The following is a 17,073-nucleotide window of genomic DNA, read 5'->3' as shown; positions in this document are numbered from 1 at the left end:
TCGAATTTCTGGTGGAAATATCACTGTGACCTGTCAAAGGTTTTTTTCCTCGAATAAATAAAAAGTATGAACCGGGCCAAACAGCGCGCGATGATTTGTTGTAATTTTCCATTCGAGGTTCGCTGCACAATTTCTGACATTGAACTTGATAATTTCTATGTAAGGAATAAGGAAATATGCATACTTCATTTACCAATGCATTGATGTGTATAATCATGTCACAATGCACTGCACAATCTAACAAATCTCGTGATCTGCGCTAGATAATTACACAATTGGCGTGAGTCATAATTATATTTTTGAACAGGTACATTTTGCTATTCTTTGCTGTGTGACATTTTGCGCCATTTCAACGTTAAAAGACCCGGCTTGTGTCTTATCGGTTTTAGAGTGAAGTGAAGTACTCAACATATTAGTTCTGCATGTGAAAGTAAACACCGTGTTCTTTTATGATAGACTGTTGTAAGTTACATATTTTCTCATTTGCTAGTTGCTACGTAACGTCCATTACAATACGTATTTTATAGTGCCACACTGGTGGCACCAAGATTTTTTTGGGGGGAGGGGGGGACAAAATCGACCAATGTTGTGCAAAATTGCAGCAAAAAGTGGAAAGTTACGCAATTTTGGGTTTTTTGCCTCAGAAAAACATTTGGGTGAAAAATCCCCCCTTCCCCCCCCCGTAGCGCCGCCACTACTAACTACTGGTAAATTATACAGGCAGGGAAAGTAAATCAATACACGTGTATCTGCTATGCACGATTTGATATGCAGACGATATAATCTTTGGATACCGGTGTAGAAAATGATGAATATCTCTCGTCATTTTTGGTTTCTAAAGAAACCAATTGTAAGGCTTGCACGTGAATTATATGTGTTGAAAGAACAGGATAGTCGTAAGCGTGCGTATTGACAAACAAGCATGAGTTTTCTATTAAAAGATGCAATAGTTACAAAGAAACTGTTCTAAAAATGGATGTTGGGGCACAGAGCTAGGCATAAATTACCAATGTTATCAGGGGAGAACATTCGCCCCCCCCCCCCCGTACCTAAGCACAGGACTGCTGGTGCTCAAACCACCTCCTGATTTGGAAGGGCCACTCAATTTTATTTAAGGACTGAATAATGCTTGTGAATCGTATTGTGAAATAAAAGTGGAATTGAAATTGGTATTCAACATAATAAAAGGTAAGATTTCTTTGAGGGAACTGCATAATTTGGAGTTAAGGAGTTCAAGTAAGATTCTAGGGATCAGAAGAGGAGTCAGCCTGAAAAAGGGTGTGAGTCGTTAAAATGATGTACATATGTACCAGTGCCCCCTAATCATTCTAACTCAGTCTCAAACAATTATGCTTACGTCACGTACATCAGCTGGGCTCTTTGTTTATATAAAAGTATATATAAAAAATTCTGCTATTGCTTTTCTTTCAGATCATAATATACTACTATGGCCACTGCTTTTCCATTAGAAACAATTGGATTCAAAAACATAAAATTCCATGAAAAACTTGGGGAAGGAGCATTTGGGTCCGTCCACCGTGTAACTTTCAGTGGGTTTTTAAGTAATCAGTTTAATGGATACAAACAAGCTGCTGCCAAAACTGTTTTCAAGCTAGAAGAAAGGGAAATTGAAGTCATGAGTCAACTTCACCACAAAAATATCGTCAAGTTGATTGGGTTTTCAGAAGCGGGCCCAATTCATGTTATTTTGATGGAGTATGCCCCAAATGGTTCACTGCATGATTATCTATCTGATCCTTCTAAGCCTCTGACAGATGAGTTGAAGAGAAAATGGATCAAGGAATCAGCGCTAGCCATCCAGTACCTACACAGACATGACTTTCTGCACAGGGACATTAAGGGGTCTAATTGTATTCTCTTTGAGGACAATCTGTTAAAGATTGCTGATTTTGGACTTGCTCGCAAAATAGATCACTCCCAAACAACATCTAGCCAAAAAGGAACCAATCGATATATGGCACCAGAAATTCACAGAGGGAATGAACACGGAAGAGCTGTATACTCAAAGCCAGCAGATATCTACGCATATGGGATGCTCACTTTGGAGATCTGCACAAGAAAAGAGCCTTTTGAAGGGACAGAGTGGCAAACTGTGGTCTTTGAAGTGGGTAGTGGTAGATTGAAACCTTCAGTACCAGAAAGTTGCCCAAACGATCTTGCAGATATCATGCAGCAGTGCTGGAATTATGATCCCAAACAACGACCTACTATTGGATCAATAGTGCAAGGTATTCTATACTATAAAATACATATTTCATGTGTCACCCCTATTCAGTAATTTGCTCATCCGGAGGATCATAAAAAAAAATCATCAAAATTCAGATTTTGACACCTTTTGTTAGTGTCATAGATGTGCTAGCATAGCCTATAGTGTATTGAAAATAAAATAAGACATTTTAGTAGAACTTGTACCTGTAATTTCTATACTTCGGTAAAATTATAGCTATACATGTGTTTGAATAGGGCTTTAACTTTGTCAATACTGCTGTTTTCCTTGGGTTTTTTTGTGTCAAATTTTCATCTCAAAAATAGCTAATCTGTCCCACGACTCTAATGACTAAACCTGGATAAAAAGCTGTTGTGGCACAAATATTACTAATTTGGACATAATCAAGGTGAATTTTAACATTATAACCGTCTTTAATAGTGACTAATTTTTGTTTAAATGCCCACGAACATGACAGAGCCCACACAAATAATGACTCTTACGAGTGGATGCCGAATCAATGTATATAATGTAAATTATATTCATACCACCTCCAACACGGCACCATGGCAGAGATGCCAACATTTAACATCCAGAAAATATGGAGGATTCACACCAAAAATAGGGATGTTTTCAAAATTGCATGTAACTTCAATGGCACAAAACTTGCCAGAAATAGGGAGGTTGCCAAATTTGGGTGTCAAAATGGACAAAATGTTTACAAAAATAGGGAGCCTCCCTCTAAAATAGGGAGAGTTGGCATCTCTGCCATGGGCAAGTGCTCCCATACTCCTCAGCTACGTCCCTGCATCCAAGTTATAAAAAATCTACTCTGGTCGTTTCAACAATCTGTTAACATGGTTAAGTTTACTGCCATTGCGTATTTTGAAATGGTTGACGTTTTAATGATCCCCGATTCCCGGTCAGTATTTTAGCTGTGTCACGTGCATGACGCTGGTGGGTACCAGCCAAACAGAAAAAACCACGATCGCCGATAACGATGTGATGTGGGACTTACATATGATTACACAGAGATGTTTCATGCCAAAATTTGACCATTTCTAGGCAAGTTGGCCCTACTTTGTCTGCGCTATGTGAAAAAGGACAGTCTTAAGTAACTATACGTGCAATGCTTTGATGTTTTGGGAGACTTGGAGGGATCCTAATAAAAAATGACGGAGCCTATTCTTGACTGTGTAATATTCCTTCAGCACATTATCGTACGGTAACAGTCTTATACGATGGACAGATAGTATCAGTTTGTGAATGAGGACATCGTATAAGTTCCTTGTACTACTACCATTTTGTAAATACTAAATATTACTTCGGATTTCTGGGCAGGGAATTATGAACGAAAATCAGTCTCCTCAACAGCTACTTTGGTTTCGCGTCATACACATTCTGTGAAAAAGCGAACCACACTAACTGCTGAGGAGACGGAACGCCGTATATAGTTATACAATTCCAAGATGGACGAAGTGGGCTATTTAGCTCAATCGGTTAGCGCATTATGTTTTACCCAAACTTTTTTATATTCATTTGAAATGTACATATTGCAAGGGGAAGTATATTTTGTTTCCTTTTTTTTTGAAATGGTACGAAAAAACAAATATTTTCCGTTCAATATGGGCCGGGCATTGTACAGCATTGTCGTCAAAGGAACGGGAATTGTTGTTGTTGTTGCTTGCCTGCCCAGAATGCAATTCACGTATACCAAGGTATTGGATTGCAAATTTGGCTATTTATTCACATTTACGCTGTAAATGCTCTCGTTTTCTCACAAAGCTGCATAAAGGGGGCGATATTTGATATTATTATGTAATTTTCAAGACAATCCATATCCAAAACCAATAGGGTTACCCCTCCTTTAAGGCAAAATATAAATATCACATGAAGGCAATGTTTGTACAAAAGGTCACATCTGACTTACTTCGCATGCAAATGACTTTAAAACGAGAATGACAAGTGGATCGAACCCAGTTACATGCCTAAAATGGGATATTTGAGTAATATTATTCTAAATATGATATATAAGGGTCCGCTAATATTTACGTCCATAATTAAAGGCCTATTCAGTGAAGGTGTAAAAAATTAACATTATTTGTAAATTGCATAAGAGTGAAGGATAAGTCATTAAAATTGTCATAGGTAGGCCTACTAAGTATTTTTGCTATGCAAAACAACGAGAAACGGCAGTATTAACCAAGTTCAAATTCAATTCAATTTGAAATTACAGATTCATGTAAAATGTCTCATTTTGTTTGTTGGCTTAACCACTTTTCAATTTTTTGAAGAACTTTGTATTGAGTCAAACTATTTAATTGTAACCTATACTTTGATCAGCTCGTAATCGGCGGGCCTTATAACATCGCGGATTAATATCAAATCTTGTATGGACTATACCCCTTAAGGCTCGGTAAATTTTGGTGTGTGTGTGGGGGGGAGGGGGCATGGTGGCCTAGCAAATTTAGGACATTATTATTCTTAATCAAACAAGATGGGGTAATATCAGTTTTATTGATAACTTTATCATGTAAATGTTGAAGAAGCAGCTTTATGTGAATAAGCCAAATTGGTGCTTTATTTTCCATGTTAACACCAACTGCCTTTAATACTACCCAATCCATCGACAAATTATGTTTCATTGTCAGTTATTCATTTTAAAGTACTAATGGTGAACATGAATAAATGTTTCTTTTTGTATATTTCAATCAAATCTTTGAAATATTGATTAAAACAATCCCTCCATTGTCACGTGTATTGCCATTGTCATTTATTCATATCCAAAGAACGGTGACTAAATAAGATTGTAACTATTGTTTCCCAATGATGCAATTATCATATTTGAATGACACCTACACTATTATGTATACCATTTATATCTTACATAGCCTTGTGCACCTGGTCACTGGAGAGAGCAATCAAAGCCCCTCAGAGTGCTTACCGTATTTCCTGCAGTCCTCATAATGGAGATCTAGTAACCTGTCAGTACACGAGCAACAAGATTGACATTCATGATAGTGATGGAAAGTACAAGATGTCATTTACACCAACGGAACAAGACTCTAACCAACCAATACGTGTTATTGATATTTGTGTATCACCACAAGGAGACATCTTAGTAGTAGGATATGAATGCAAATTCATACATGTGTTTGATAAGCAAGGCAAGTATCTTCACTGCTTCAACACCTTAACCCAAGGTGAAGATGAAAACACACATGTTGACCTGCAGTGTATTGCAATAGACAGGGAAGGGAAAGTATTGGTGAGTGATAGGGCAAGGCATATCATAACAATTCATACATATCCTGATGGTAGGGTGGTCAAGAAGATCAAATGCTCAATTGGTTATAATCGAAGTATGGTTGTCAATAGTAAGAATCAAATCCTGATTCATTCCTCTCAATGTACAGTATACAGTAGGGTAGTAGTAATAGATTACACAGGTAATGAGGTGTTCAGCTTCACACCCAAGATAGATGAGGATGTGATAGGTTGTTCAGCTCCCGGGTTCAGCTGGGATAGTGTGTGATGATGAGGATAACATATATATTGCAATGATGGTATACATGAGAGACAACACTGGTCACATTCATGCATACAGCCCCACAGGTACATTCCTACAATGCATAGCCAAGGGATTGTACTGTCCACATGATTTGTCCATGACACCTGGTGGCTCACTGGTGCTTGTTAATTCAAACACATTCCAAATCTACAGCCTCCAGTGAACTGCATCATGCCATTGATCCCCACATACATCATCCATGTCCATATCATTAACCTGATGAACCCATATCTGTGTATTTTATATCTTCGATGGAAGTGGGAAGAAGAAGCCAATGCACTGTGAACACTGGCAAATAACCAGGGGGCTTCCAAAATTTGGCCCTTTTTCAGAAAAAAAACAAGTAATAATTTGCATGTCAAAAGTGAACCTTAAAGCCCAAATATGTGATTTGCTCCACGGTGGTCATGAGTGTTGCCTTTAATTTTTCTTTTCAACTTTTTGCATGATTGTAATTTGTAATGCCCAATGGTGTTCTAAAATACCTAGCCTGAAGTGCTTTAATTACAGTAAATTTTTTAGAAGTTTTAAGATAATAAAACTGGTGATCCTCGGTTGTATTCTCCAATTCACCCATTGAGCTCCACAGTTAAGGTTCTAAGTGCTTTTTTTTTCATTGTACGTACCTCAATAACAAAATCATACATTATGGCTTTAAGTGGGTGATAACTATGTGAATTTGTCCAGAAATATATATTTTACAAAGGACTTTTTGGTAGATTGGTGACGATTCTCACCCTGTGTGAACAGTATATACCATTTGATTTTAGGTCATTTATGCATATTATGTAAGATTACGCCACTGGTCAAAATCAAAAATTATTTACTGACCTGACATTTTCAACAATCTTGGACGATGTCCATCTTCAGAGTGATGTTTATCAATCCAACTTCTGTCACCAATAGAGGGTGCACTAGCACCCAGAAGAGGATTGTATATATGTGACTAAGATAATGTGGGGATCGCTTTGAAACAAGACAAAGTAGCCCAAATAAAAGGACTTTACTCTCCAAAGAAAACAACAGGTCAGTGCATAATCCAAATCAAGGATTGCCGTTCAACAGAATCATGTTATCAATTTTGTTTCTTGTCATTGTGTTTGTATATATTATAATCATGTTAATCAAGTTATCAGTTGGAAAGATCCCCAAGTCCTTGAGAAGGAATGAAATGAGCCTGCCATATTCGAGAATCGATCTTGATTAGGAAGAGAGCTCTGAACACTATAAACAGGGACGAGGGGACATGTTATCTTCATCACGTATACGATCCTTTTCTGTGTGCTAGAATAATATAAGAATAACATTACATCAACTCAATTGTAAGTTTTGACAATTTCATTTCTTTTTATATATTGATTGATAGCTATTGATAATATTATGTATATAATAAGTTCGGGCTTACAACTTTCTACAAAAACTTTTTTCAATCTTGAGAGGCTGATATTTTCTATTATAAAAAGATATTTTCACTAATCATGCTAATTTTAGTACGATCCTTTTCTGTGTGCTAGAATAAGAATAACAATACATCAACTCCATTGCAAGTTTTGACAATTTTATTTCTTTTTATATATTGATTAATATTATGTATATAATAGGTTCGGGCTTACAACTTTCTACAAAAACTTTTTTTCAATCTTGAGAGGCTGATATTTTCTATTATAAAAAGATATTTTCACTAATCATGCTAATTTTAGTAAAGAGGCCACATCTGTCTATCTGCTTTAGTTCAGATTCCGTGCAACATTTTTAGACAAAGCTTCTAATAGTTTATTTCTGCATAGTGACATGAGCCGAGATATTTGCGTTGAAACAGTTTTTGTGATTTTCAAAGGTCAGCATAAAAGAACGTCTTTGGCAGTTTTGACATTTTTGCCTACATATAGGCATTTTTTATCATAAAACTTTAAATTTATATTATTCGTATCAACTGGTACTTCAATTTGAGGGTAGTTGTGTGACAGTTACCATGGCAACCATTTATACCCATTTTGAGCATTTGTACTGTAATGAGTGCCATCAAAATCAACTAAAATGGTGAGAAACGCAGATGCTATGGTAAGTGATCAACCTGTAAATTCTGTAACTATCCTGAAATTGTAATACCCTTTTTAATATCAATCTAGCTCAGTCTGTTCCTTGTGCCATTATGACACCCAACTCCAACTCCACCGCTCGTATGCTTGCTATTCGAGCGGTCTCAAATTATTTGTCATGTTAATCATAGGAATAGTTTATTCTGTCTAGAATGCAATTGATAAACAATTCGATACTAGCTTTGCTGAAATTGGAGCATGTTGTAAGTTGTGGACTTCTACATCGGGCCATGTGTTTTAAACTCGCCACTCTGAAATTAGCAGAACACGATTTGGAAATATACAGTGTCACCATGCACCTTTTGCAAGTGTCAAGTTTAAAACCAATGGCCTAACATTCTTTATCGCAAAGTTATAATTCGTCGGCTTCATTCCATAGTGACGTAAGGTTATTTTTGGTCATTTTTTGTTTAAAAATTAGCAAATATGTTTTTAATGATGTTCTCTTTCATTTTGCCAAGTCGCAACAGCCAAAACTAGCTAATTAGTTATATTTGGCATATAATTACTGAGATAATATCGGCAAAACAAAAAACATTGAACTTTGCTGAAATTGGAGCATGTTGTCAGTTGTGGACTTCTACATCGGGCCATGTGTTTTAAACTCGCCACTCTGAAATTAGCAGAACACGATTTGGAAATATACAATGTCACTATGCACCTATTGCAAGTGTCAAGTTTAAAACCAATGGCCTAACATTCTTTATCGCAAAGTTATAATTCGCAATTAAAAATTAGCAAATATGTTTTTAATGATGTTCTCTTTCATTTTGCCAAGTCGCAACAGCCAAAACTAGCTAATTAGTTATATTTGGCATATAATTACTGAGATAATATTGGCAAAACAAAAAAACATTGAATGTCATACTATCAACTCGCTTCATTCCAAAGTAGTTGGAATGAAGCTGTTGTAAAGTAACGCCATTATGGATTACACAGCGACCATGGTGGCGAACACTTAGGGTATTGGGTTTTGCGTGTTTTCCATACTGACGTGCTAGCTCGTACTTATTGTTTTTAATTTGCCTGTAATACTATGTCTATATTTCTTTCAAGAGTTATATAAAGATAAAATCTATTTATCTTACTACAGAAATTTCAAATCATTTACAAAATAATGAATGTCTGCTTTACACAACTCAATTTTCTAAAAGCTGCACTCATAGAAATTGTTCGTTGGCATTACTCAGTAAGTTGATGTAAGTCGTTGCGTCAACTTTCCGAGTAATGCCAACGCGTACTAATTTTGAGTAACGCTGACTCGATATCATTATGTTGGTGGCACTCATTTGCACTAACTTTATTGCGTTGTTACAACTCAGAAAATGAAACTAGGTTAGCATAATTTTCTAGAGGTGTGCTATAGTATACAAAATTTTGCACTGATTACAAAAATAAATATTTGAATACTGTTAATTGTGCAGAATTACGTGAATTAAGTAACAAAGTACCAAATTGGAATAACTCAAAACAATAAGTACCAGTATCTTATTATGATCGAGTGACATCAACTTACATGTTGAGTTACCATAACTCAACTAGAATTGGTTCTTTGAACCTTGTTTATTTTTCTAAGTTCCCTGAACTTGAATTCAGAAGTTGGCATTACTTAAAAAGTTGACGCAACGACTTACATCAACTTTTTAAGTAATGCCAACAAAGTTGATTAGTTGACCGAACTTTTTGAGCTTTTTCAACATTTTTTAAGTTCGGATAACTTAAATAAATTTTGTTTTGGCAACTTTTACACTATTTTTGAGTTGTCCAAACTTACTCATTTTGAATTGCGCCAACAAGGCGAACAAATCATTTATATGAGTGTGTTTATTCGCGGTGCCTCACCTTATGCCACTATAGAATGAAGCTGACGAATTTTCATATTGCATCTTTTAGATCACTAATTGGGCTATTCCATTTAAAATCCACACTACCACTGTGGAAGCTTTTGGAAATATCTTCCACAGGGGGTATGACATTCAAATGATTCTTTTCTAGACGGTGTATGAAATTCAAATTCCAATGTGTTCATTTCATTTGAAATTCATACTCCCCCTGTGGAAGATATTTCCAGAATCTTCCACATGGGTGGTGTGGATTTTAAATGGAATAGCCCATTATGTCTTGGTTTCACACTTTTTCCATTTGGCACAAGTGGATGAAATCTTGTCACATATCTGGATCATGTAATCTAAGACTGCATTGTCTAATCAACACTATAGGCATTGTAAGTAATTGTTTGCCAAGCTGGAACATTATACATGTTGTGTCCATGTAGCGTACAGAGCTGGAAAATGTTTGCTTCAAAGGAAGCGAAGCCAAATTTCACTCAAAATACAGCAACATTTTACATAATCTAAGGCACATGCATGCAATCTTCTGGACCGTGTTATACGCGAGTGTGTTTATCATGGAGTCATGGAGTTACAGGCATGCTGAGTATTCCATCTTGGATAAGAATGCCTATATTCTCAAATGAAATGCATTACTTTATCTTAAATTCAGAAAGTTTTTGTTATCATTCCGAATTATTGTTATAGGAGATGCAAATACAATTGTATATATTAATTGAAGTAATAAAACATAAAACAATTGATTGTCAACCTGCATAATTAGCTCAATAAAAGCCTAATAAAGTGAGAATTGTGATAATTTTCTTCTGTATGATTTCATTCATGTGTACAGGTACGAATACACTAACAACTTTTGTGTTATAATTCAGGATGTCAAAATTCTGAAAAATAACACAATTTTCTGCATTTCGAAAAAATGAGAATCGGTATATTTGCAATAAATATGTTTTCCCGATTCAAGATTAAAGGCCGAAAAAAGTTGTTTGGTTGTCCTTTGACCCTGCTATGGAAGACATGATCGGTCTGATTATTTTTAAAGGTCATACATGTATCCAAAACATGTATGGACCTAATTACTAGCTTATAAATAAAGACTGAACTGGGATGTTTTATTTGATCGACCATCGATGCGTGGTCAATCCTTATCATTTATGAAATTAATTGACCACTGTTAATTGTGATACAAATATTTGCCTGTATTGATATTGAAAAGTATAAATTTAGCATTAATTCTGATTATTTAGTTGTTATTTCATTAATAAAAAGCATCGAAGCAGCATGGGCGGTCGACCCAAAGATCAAACAAATTGGTTACTGGTGCCTTACTGTATTACTTCCTCCATGTTTTAAAACAGTTTAGAAATGAAACATTTTTCAAGATGGCAAAATTTCTGAATGAAAAAAATTCTGGACAAAGGGTCGGTCCGTCGAGCGCAACCAAACAATGTTTTTGGCCCAAATGTCAGTTGGGTTTACGGAAAATAAATTTGTTTGGAGGAGGGACTTTGATCAATGAGGTTCCAATAAAACACATTGTATAGTACGAAGCAATTTAAGATTTCTACGCTACTCAAATTTCACTCACCGGAGCGCTTTCACCGGGTCAACTGGCGTCTTCAGCGGATGTTATCTGGGTCAATCAAGAAGCATATTGACAGGAGCAAAGGGCACCAGATTGACTGGGAAAACATAAAAGTGTTAGAGAGGGAGTCTAAGGACTTTACTCGTAGTGTCTTGGAAGCCACCCATATCAGAACTAAAAGACCCAGACTGAACTGTGACAAAGGGTTAGACATTGGCCCTGTTTGTGACAATCTCCTGACCCCTCCCCCCCCCCCAGAACCAAGGGGCGGCACCACATCTTCCAGTTTGACGTCATCAACATGTGTGACGTCATCGGAGGTGTTCCAATAAAATCACTACATGTAGCAACAACAAATCTGCAGAGCAATAACATCCGCTGAAGACGCCGGTTGACCCGGTGAAAGCGCTCCGGTGAGTGAAATTTGAGTAGCGTAGAAGTCGTAAATTGCTTCCTATTTATTCCTACATTATTTAGTGTTTCACACATTTCCATTAATACAACACACAAACCTACATATCTTATTATATACCTCATATAGATTCCTATCATCAAAATGAACTATTGACCGGTCCATGGAACTGTACTATGGACCAGTCATGTGCGCCCCGATCAAACTGCGCAATCGCAACATCCACATATCCATTCGGTATATAAAACAAATATAGACTGCTTTATTGGGACATGGTCATAGCATGGTTTTGAGATCACCGCGGGCCTATAATCTTAACCATGCCCCTCATAGCAGTCAATATTTGTATAATATGACCTATCACATCAAATAGTGGTTGTCTTTGAATAATACACATATAAATTTCTTAATCGAGTTGATCATGAAGAACTGCATTTTTGCGAAAAAACAACATCTCACACATGTGACATGGCTGAGCAGTCTATAGTTGACGACTCCAAAATCTAAGTCATCGTGATGATAATCACTCAATGTCTTCATGGTCTTCACCATGGTCAAAAGAAATACTCAGAATATTGGCTATTTTGAAACATCTCCGACTTTAGTTCTTTAACCCTAACCCCTCAGGGCTTTTTCGCGACAGGAGGGAAAGGAAGGAATAAAGAGAGAAAATAAAGAAAGAAAGAAGTTGTTTGCTCTGGGTGGGATTCGAACCCGAGACCCCTCGCATGCCAAGCACTGGGTCGGCGACACCTTGTCATGGGTCTTGGGCTTCGCAGACCAGCGAAACCGTGCCTATACATCACTTAGGGCGATTGCGTCATCACACCACGTGGGATGCACACACAAACAGCGCATATATCAAGTAGTATTTTGTAGTACTTGGTCCTGTTAGGGTTAAGGAAACCACCTCCAAGTTCATTACTTTTCTTTGGCAGTATAGTGTTTTTCTTCAAAGCCAACCACAAACTCCACATTTTGACTGGCAATGTTCTTCATTTCATCTGTGAGACTGGAGTAGCTTTTGGGTGGCAGAGCCTGTTAAAACAAGAACAAAACAAACAAGAAAAAAAGTAAATTGAAAGTAAATTTGCTCACACAGCCCCTACATCAGGGCTTTCGAAATATTAGTTTTGGGCTGCCATGTTTTTGCTTTTAATTAAACTTTGTTTGGTTTATAATATGCAAAAATTATTTGGTTTTTGTTACTGCGCACATCAAAAAAGTCCCAACTCACCGACACATTGACATAACTATGCGCCAGTCATGCGCCAAAATCATCACATCGCCCCCAACGGTCTACCTGACAGAGAGCAAGTAAGTAGTAAGACCCATCTGATTTCACACAACTTCAAAGCGGATGGTGTGCAGTTATTATTGTCTAATAAGCAATTTCAGTAAGTAGTAAAACCCATCCAATTTCATACGACGACTTCAAAACTGATGGTGTGCAGTTATTATTGAATGCATTGTGGATAAAAATCTGGCAGGATATCATTTCAATAGCGCTGAACTTTTCATAAAAAACTTTTCTTACTTTTTTGAATGTCCCCATAAAATTTTCATGTAACAAACAAAAATTGTTTGAACCTACCTTATTTTGAAAAATAAAATCACAGGAATTTCTGATCAGTCGAAATTCATTCCCATGACCGTGTATAGGAGAACAGCATTATTTTATCCCGATATTTTACCCATAATGCATTCTTTGTGAATGAATGAATCGCCTTATTAATAAGGCACCTTGTCCTATCTGAGCGGGCCTGTTAAAAACCAGGGTTCCCGCACCTTGAAGCCTTTAAAATTCAAGGATTTTCAAGGTCTAAAAGCATGATTTAAGGACTTACCACAACACAAAAATCAAGATGCGGCTCTCCATGCGGCACATAACGAAAGTGACAGCTCCTCTCCATTACCCAAATTTTGTCAAAATTATACTTTAAGTAAAATTCAAATTTTCCTGGACTTTCAAGGACCTTGTGCAAATTTCCAGGACTTTCAAGGCCTTGAAAAGGTGTTTTCAAATTTACGGACTGCGGGAACCCTGAAAAACGAGAGCTAGTGAGCTACCCAGGGTTTTACCCAATTAATCTCATTATTATGTTTTCCGGGTTATTAGGAGTTAAGAAAACCTAATAATGATGATATTGGATGGCTTATTTCACATGATACCATAACATATAGGATTCGTCATATAAATATCGAACTCGCCGTTGGCTCGTCCGATATTTTTATGACTCATCCGATATGTTATGGTATCATCTCAGCCATCAATATTATATCAAAATTCTTTTTTGTCTGAAAAATTGGCCGTAAACCATTGTAAAAAGGTGTGTTCTGTTTAATTCAATTAATTCATTTACAATCGCATTACAATCGCATTTTTAAGGGAATTCGCCGTTGCTTCTAAGATTGTTACAGTGCATTGGCGCTCATTCGCACTCACCAATTTTATGCGATTATATCCCTATCTTCAGTTAGGACATTAAATTTAACTTACTCTGACGCATTCCTTTGTCATATTAAATAGTCTCTTGGAGCACTGTGTATATATAGGGTGGTCTTTATTGATGCCTCTCTCATTTAACAACTCATGTACTATGCCTTGAAGTAGCTGTAAATACACAAACACAAACATATTATTAAAGGTGAACCTCATTGAAAATAAAGTTATATATCAATGAAAAGCTTATGATGTCAGGATACTAAAAATTATTTTTTCCGATTTTTTTGATGGCCAATAAAGCTGAAAAATTAAAAAAATGAATGCATTTTTGGTCTTTTTTAAGGCGCCCAAAAAGCACCCAAATCAATCGTCTATGACCTTGGGAATGCTCGTGACGTAAGCTCAGGGTTCGCATTTACGTGATCCTACTCGGAAACACGTAAACAAGACTGGCTTCCTGTACTTTGCAAGCTGCCCGGCAAGTCTGATTTTCACAATAAACATGATAAAGCTTGAAATTAGAGGAATTTTCAAGTTGCTGGTTCCTTCTATATATATTAGAAATAATAGAATTATTGTCAACACATAAATTTTCCGTAAATTTTTGACAAAATCAGTCATAACTGGCTGGGTATAACTGGGTAATTGAGTTTGAATTTCGCGCTGGGATCAATCCCATGCGCAAATGCTTGCTGCTACCGAGTACCGTTCATGTCATGGACTGAATAAACATGATCGAATAACAAATCAAATACTTGTTTGTGACATTCCCTATTCTTGATTCATTTTAAAATATCTGATTAAAAAAATATCGTCTTGCAGTAATCAAAAAATTAATAAAGAACCGTCGATTTCGTCAAATCCAGCCCATATAAAGGTTTTCATATTTAGCGCATTGCGGTAATACATTCTTTCCACACAATCACGATTGAAAGAAACAGATACTCGGGCAGATACTTTATGATAAAATAAATACAATTTAGGCTTAGTATACCGTTATTAAATGGAAATCTGAATAAAATTAAAACATTGTCACTTGTGTCACGATTCTTTAATGATAGTACAATCAGTGTACGGTACTGAAAAAGTGAAACATTCATGTTTTATGGATTACCGAACACGATGCGTAAATTGCTGAAGAAATGGCAGGGACTGATATGCACAAACACAGCGACTCGCTTCGGGGCTTCGTCCGCCGGCAGCACTTGCGTTGTGTGTTCCATATATCTGTGGTTTCATGGGGTGTTTCAGCAGATTTGATCAATCGTTCCCTTATATTTGGAACATTTACAGGAATAAATTTTGCTGATGAAGTAGCAATAAGTTGGAAATATCAGAATGTGAATATCAAATCGGTCATTTTGGCTGCAAGTATGTACAGTACAGTCGCGGATACTGAACACTCGGCGTAGTGAGACTCAGTCAGTCACTGAGCTCATCCCGTATGTATCTATAATACAAGTTCGTCTATCATACATGACCGGCCATGACCGGTTGTAAAGCTAAGAAATAATTAAAAAATCCTGTACATGTACCTTATTCTATTCCTTCATTTTCCTTTGATAAGTTCATCTCAACTTGGTGTGACGATCTGAACTGGTAGCACTAGCAGTTATTTTTCATGTAAAGTTGACAATGACTGAATTGGCCCGATGCATGCCACAGTAATACACGGACATTGTGTTTACAATCAAACCCGGAAGTAACTGTGTGTCCCTGGGCTGACGTCATCAACGAAAGCGCCCAATTTGAACGATTTCGTTTTGTAATTTAGGGGGGGGGGTGCCATATCCAATCTTTGCATGGAGATTATGTCTAGCCTGGTACGCTATGCAAATAAAAAATATTCTTTTCTGCTTCCTGACATCATAAGCTTTCCATTGATATATAACTTTATTTTCAATGAGGTTCACCTTTAATAGTGTAGTCTCTTGGAGCACTGTGTATATATAGGGTGGTCTTTATTGATGCCTCTCTCATATAACAACTCATGTACTATGCCTTGGAGTAGCTGTAAACACACAAACAAAAATATATTATTAATAGTGTAGTCTCTTGGAGCACTGTGTATATATAGGGTGGTCTTTAGTGATGCCTCTCTCATTTAACAACTCATGTACTATGCCTTGGAGTAGCTATAAATACACAAACACAAACATTTTATTAAAATAGTCAGAGCTGCCAACATTGGAATATGTAAATGCAGAAGATTTCTGCGAAGTGTAAAAAAAGCTTAGGATGTGGCGCTCTCGCACCAAGGGCTGCTAAGCAGCAAATGCAGAAGATATAGCCAGATGGCTGCAAATGCAGAAGATTAGTATGTTTTGCAGAAGACAGAAGATTGTCAGCAAATGAGGAAGTCTTCTGCCGGATCAAGAAAGGTTGGCAGCTCTGAAATAGTACAAACCAACCAAACCACTTAGTCAAGGAATTATGTAAGTAATGCAACCTCTATAAAAATTTAAAAAAACATTTATATATATGAGGAAACTATACCAATCCAAACCCAACCTCCTCCCCAAGGAGTTAAAATGGATCAAAGATGGCCAAAAGTTATCAAAGAAACACATTTTACATAAATTTCTTCTATCCTTTGTATCCAAAAATAAAGCAGTTTGGTTAACCCTAACCACACTGAGTCTCACTAAAGCTCACTATTAAAACCACCGGGTGTGCATGCATTCCATGTGATGCGATGACACAATCAGCCCAAGTCATATACCCAGGGAATCACTGGCTGGGCCAATGCAACCCCCGTGGCTACAGGTCAGCGATCGTTTGCATAGCATGGGAGGGGTCCGAGGTTCGAATCCCGGGGGTAAGAAGTAACTTCTTTGTTCATCTTCTCTCCTATTTTGTTTCTTATTTCCCCTCCAGTAGCAAAAA

At 36.8% G+C, this 17,073-nt stretch overlaps 1 protein-coding gene across 1 annotated transcript; it reads left to right on the top strand.

Annotated features, from left to right (window-relative positions):
• The first annotated feature begins 328 nt into the window (after positions 1-328).
• LOC140142276 (putative mitogen-activated protein kinase kinase kinase 7-like) lies at positions 329-5,762 on the top strand. The gene is made up of 3 exons (XM_072164247.1): positions 329-462; positions 1,432-2,249; positions 5,119-5,762. Exons 2-3 carry the CDS (start codon positions 1,448-1,450, stop codon positions 5,760-5,762), a joined length of 1,446 nt encoding a protein of 481 aa, XP_072020348.1. The 5' UTR covers positions 329-462; positions 1,432-1,447.
• The last annotated feature ends 11,311 nt before the right edge of the window (positions 5,763-17,073 follow it).

Source organism: Amphiura filiformis, chromosome 2 (genome assembly GCF_039555335.1).
Source record: "Amphiura filiformis chromosome 2, Afil_fr2py, whole genome shotgun sequence".
NCBI lineage: Eukaryota > Metazoa > Echinodermata > Ophiuroidea > Amphilepidida > Amphiuridae > Amphiura > Amphiura filiformis.
This window is presented reverse-complemented; position numbering and strand designations above follow the sequence as displayed.

Excerpts from the sequence above, each read along its gene's own strand:
- LOC140142276 (XM_072164247.1), top strand. The coding sequence starts at position 1,448 with ATGGCCACTGCTTTTCCATTAGAAACAATTGGATTCAAAAACATAAAA. Across the intron at positions 2,250-5,118 it reads TATTGGATCAATAGTGCAAG|CCTTGTGCACCTGGTCACTG; the intron begins GTATTCTATACT and ends TATCTTACATAG.